The 4,023-nt window shown below is 43.6% G+C and overlaps 1 protein-coding gene across 3 annotated transcripts in view; it reads right to left on the bottom strand.

Annotated features, from left to right (window-relative positions):
- LOC103481054 (SH3 and multiple ankyrin repeat domains protein 1-like) overlaps positions 1–4,023 on the bottom strand; it is a 52,270-nt gene that overhangs the window by 12,405 nt on the left and 35,842 nt on the right. For all 3 annotated transcript variants that reach the window (XR_536219.2, XM_008436300.2, XM_008436307.2), the window contains exons 17-18: positions 1,784–1,866; positions 1,578–1,702 (exon numbers count right to left, since the gene is read on the bottom strand). Coding sequence is in view for 2 of the 3 variants with exons in the window: in XM_008436300.2 (XP_008434522.1) it covers positions 1,578–1,702; positions 1,784–1,866 (208 nt within the window). In the remaining variant the exon portion in view is untranslated. The remainder of the gene's footprint in view (positions 1–1,577; positions 1,703–1,783; positions 1,867–4,023) is intronic.

Here is a 4,023-nt window from a genome sequence, read left to right as displayed (position 1 = left end):
CATGTTGGTACAGCGCTTTAGCATTAGCTTCTGCTAAATACCATGTTGGTACAGCGCTTTAGCATTAGCCTCTACTAACCACCATGTCGGTACATACAGCGCTTTAGCATTAGCTTCCACTAAACACCACATTTTGTAGCATATTAGCTTCCTCTGGTCTATACCATCAGGAGCAGAAGCAGATTTTATTTGTGTCTAATTTGGTGCTTTCTTTCATCTGAAACAGGTTGAGCTGAAGGTTTTTTTTTAATCAAACATACAGGTTTTAAGGAGAATTACTGCCAGTTGAGTCAGAAACCGAAGTAAATGACTTATCTTAAAGCTTGAGCAGCTACATTAGTGACTCATAATCTCCTGAATATCAATTAGAAGTAAGTGTCAGATTTAATAGAGGTTTGAAAATTGGCATTTCCGAAGTGCCTTTTAAATGTGGCGTACAGGAACTTTGAAAAGGTAAAAAAAACAAAAATAGAAAACAGCAGAGATTTTCTGTCTGATCTGCTGTGGCCAAACTGATGAAGGACTCTGGCTGCAGGTAGAAAACATGAACTAAGCACCGACACGAACAGAAAATAAACCTGAAACAGGAAAACAAATTCATTCTTTGGAAATAATCATCCAGATATATTAATACTTTGTGATCAGATCAGAGTTGTCACTTCCTGTTTCTTTTGGCTGTGATTAAAACTGGACCCATCATATCTTATCTGACCAAATCATGGTTTCAGTTCAAATGTTCTTCTGGAAAACCTTCAGCATCAAAATGGCACCTGATGGTTGTCATAGAGACGCGGTGAGGTCACAGTTCCTGTTGTAAACCTTTTTACTAGCTCACTGTATTTTAAGGCGTCCATGTTAGCATTAGCAGAACTGGTGTCTATGATTAGTGGTTTAGGGTTAGCGTGGTTAACATTTAAGTCAGTGGTGCCACGACTGATGGTGGTTATCAACATGGTTGAATTTACAATTAGCTTCTGCTAAATACCACATTGGTGTAGCGCTTTAGCATTAGCATTTTATAAAAACCATGTTAGTGTAGCGTTTAGTATTAGCAGAACAAATGCACATGATTAATGCTTTAAGGTTAGCCCACATAGCTTTCAAGTTAGCATTACCAATCACTGATGTTGGGTGTGATTGTGGTTTCATTTAGTGCTTTAGCTTCCGTATTGGCTTAGCGAAATGGCATTGGTGAATTTAACATTTATTATTAGCTTTAAGATTAGCACAGCTAGCCTTTCATTTAGTGCTGCCATCCACAAATTGTGGCTGAATGTAGTGCTTTACCATTAGCTACTGCTAAATACAATGTCAGTGTAGTGTTGTAGCATTACCAGAACTAATGTTAATAATTAGTGCTTTAAGATTAGCACAGGTAGCTTTATAGTTGGCATTACCAACCTCTGATGTTGGTTAAATTTAGTGCTTTTAGCTTCTGCTAAATACTTTTAGCTGTACCAACATGGTATTTAGCATGGATTAGCTTTATAGCATTAGGGGAACTGACATTTATGATTAGAGCTTTGGGATTAGCTACTTAGCTAGCGTTACCAGCACTGAGTATTGAGCAGCTCTACCTCGATGAGGAAGTCCCCCATCCTCAGGCCCGCTCTCCAGGCCACGCCCCCCTCATCAACAGACTCCAGGTACTGCAGCGCCGGGAAGGCTGGCGTTGGCGTGAACTCCTCTATGGGAGTCTGAGCTGGAGGGGAGAAGGAAGGCGAAATACGGAGAGATCAGACCAAACGCTGCGTGACACGCTGCGTTTACAGAGCAGGTTTACCTTTGGCTCCTCTGAGCACAAAGCCGAAGCCTTCATTGTCTTTCTTCTGTAGGAGCACTGTCTTCTCCTTAATGATGTAGTCGCTGTGGAGAATAAAGAGCATTCAGAAGAAGAGAGAAACATTAAAAAATGCTAATGAAAAACATGTAAAATACAAAGATAACATGCAAACAGTGACTTTTCTCACTGCGTCGCATTATGATACCCCCCTGCAGCGACGGACAGATAGGTTTCGTTGAGCGGGCCATAAAAGAGGCATTAGTTTACAGAGAGGTTGATGGCTGGGGTACAGTTAGCATCATAATGAGAGCAGCTTCCACACCACAGACTGATCCAGCTGCAGCTGACGAGCACTGAGCCAGGAGGAAGAGCACATCAGGGAAATCTGCACTCACACTGATAACGGAAAACAACCAAATGCACCTAAATTGTTGCATCTGCTTCCACCGCCTCCGGCAGCCTTTACATGGATGCTGCTGCACCGACTCCTGAGCATCACTGCTGGTCATACATGACACTTCAAATTAAGTAGGAGATGAGGTCGGACATGCCTGTAATCTCGGCCCCGCCTGCACAAACCAAGCCGGCTGGCAGCCAGCAGAGAAACGGCAGCAGGCAGTGAGGCTGGTTAGAGCTTCCTGCGTTATTCCATCGGCATGTCTGGACCGGGAGGCGGCACCAGCCGAACGGACTCGACTCGAATCATGACTCACTGCTGGACTCCATGTCGGTCCAGTCCGCCTCGGTTAGAGCGCTCCGGGGTTTCATCTGTGCTTCTCAGTCACAATGGAACCAAATTAACGGAACCGGGATCCAGCAGAAACAGTCAGAGTGGTTCAGAGTGACAACAGTTCCTTTACCTCCAGCAGGAATCATGGATCAAGTTTGTAGAAAACATGAAGAGGCTCAATGTGGTGGAAGGATGAAGGCCTGATCATCATGTGCACCATTTTAGTTGTTATTAGCCAGTTAGCTAGCATTCCGACCTGCCCCGTTTAGTCCGCCTGCCTAGAATGTCGAACTCTGGTCCTTCAAACCTTCGTCGTGGTTCGGTTGAAGTGAACTCTGGTTCGGTTTGAGATGTGAATGCCAAGTGGACTCTGAAAGCAGGAAGTGGACTACAGTGCAGGGAATTCTGGGTAAATCCAGCCAAAGCTAACATGCTAGCCTAGCGCTAGCAGCAGAAATGGCTCCTGGTCTTTAGCCTAAAGAGAAATCCTCCAACTGCAGCACATTGCATTCTGGGTAAATCCAACCAAAGCTAACCTGTTAGCCTAGCGCTAGCAGCAGAAATGGCTCCTGGTCTTTAGCCTAAAGAGAAATCCTCCAACCGCTAAAATCCTCCATCTTGTTTCCATCTGGTGAAGAAGGAAGTTGCTCTCAGTGTCTTCAGAGGTTTTCRTGTCGTTTCCTTCAGTGGTTCTTGGTGCAGCGCCCCCACAGGCCAGGAGGGGAACAGGTTGGTTTGACTCAGAGCAGCTGGAGGTGGAGCAGATGTTCTGGTTCCAGTAGAACCGGGTTTAACGGACCATCAGGGGGAAAAGAACCTACATTTGTATCCATATTAGATCAATTTGTTCACAGAGGCTAAAGCTAATGGCTAACGTGACAGAGGAACAACTCATCAACTCATTACGCTTTTTTAGGTGAAAGATGTTTTTCAAACCTCCTATCAAAAAGAAGTCTTAAAGGGGCAGCGTTATGTTTTCCAGACACATTTTGACATTTTATAGCATAATCAAGTAACAATGTTATGGTTGCCATGGAGATTAAAAGAATTCTCAAACATGCATGAAAGAATCAGAGCAACACTCCAGGGAGGTTTTCGATAAGGAAAAACATTAAAACACGATGGAGAGATATTAAAAAGTTCATTTTACATGATACTGCCCCTTTAAGCCTTTTGGAGTAATAGACTGAACTTGATGTATTGATTGGTAACTGATCAACTGCAACGGATGGAAATGACCTGGACTGTTTTTCTGCCTGACGGGTACCGGGCCTAGGAACCTTTTAGATGTTCAGTTTTTTATTCATGTTGCACACAGGAAGATCCTGGATGGTGCACCGCCTCCAACCCTCCATTTGCAGTAAAGATAATCATCTGTCTGTATGTAGATGAACACAGAAAGCCTCCATGATGGCATTCACAAGACTGTTGGTTTGGTTTAGTTTGGTTGAGTTTGGTTTAGTTTGGTTCGGTTTAGTTTGGTTCAGTTTGGTTTGGTTCAGTTTGGTTT

The sequence above is a fragment of the Poecilia reticulata genome, linkage group LG19, assembly GCF_000633615.1.
Source record: "Poecilia reticulata strain Guanapo linkage group LG19, Guppy_female_1.0+MT, whole genome shotgun sequence".
In the NCBI taxonomy this organism is placed as follows: Eukaryota; Metazoa; Chordata; class Actinopteri; order Cyprinodontiformes; family Poeciliidae; genus Poecilia; species Poecilia reticulata.
Note: the sequence above shows the minus strand (reverse complement) of the source record. Positions and strands in the feature narration are given on the sequence as shown.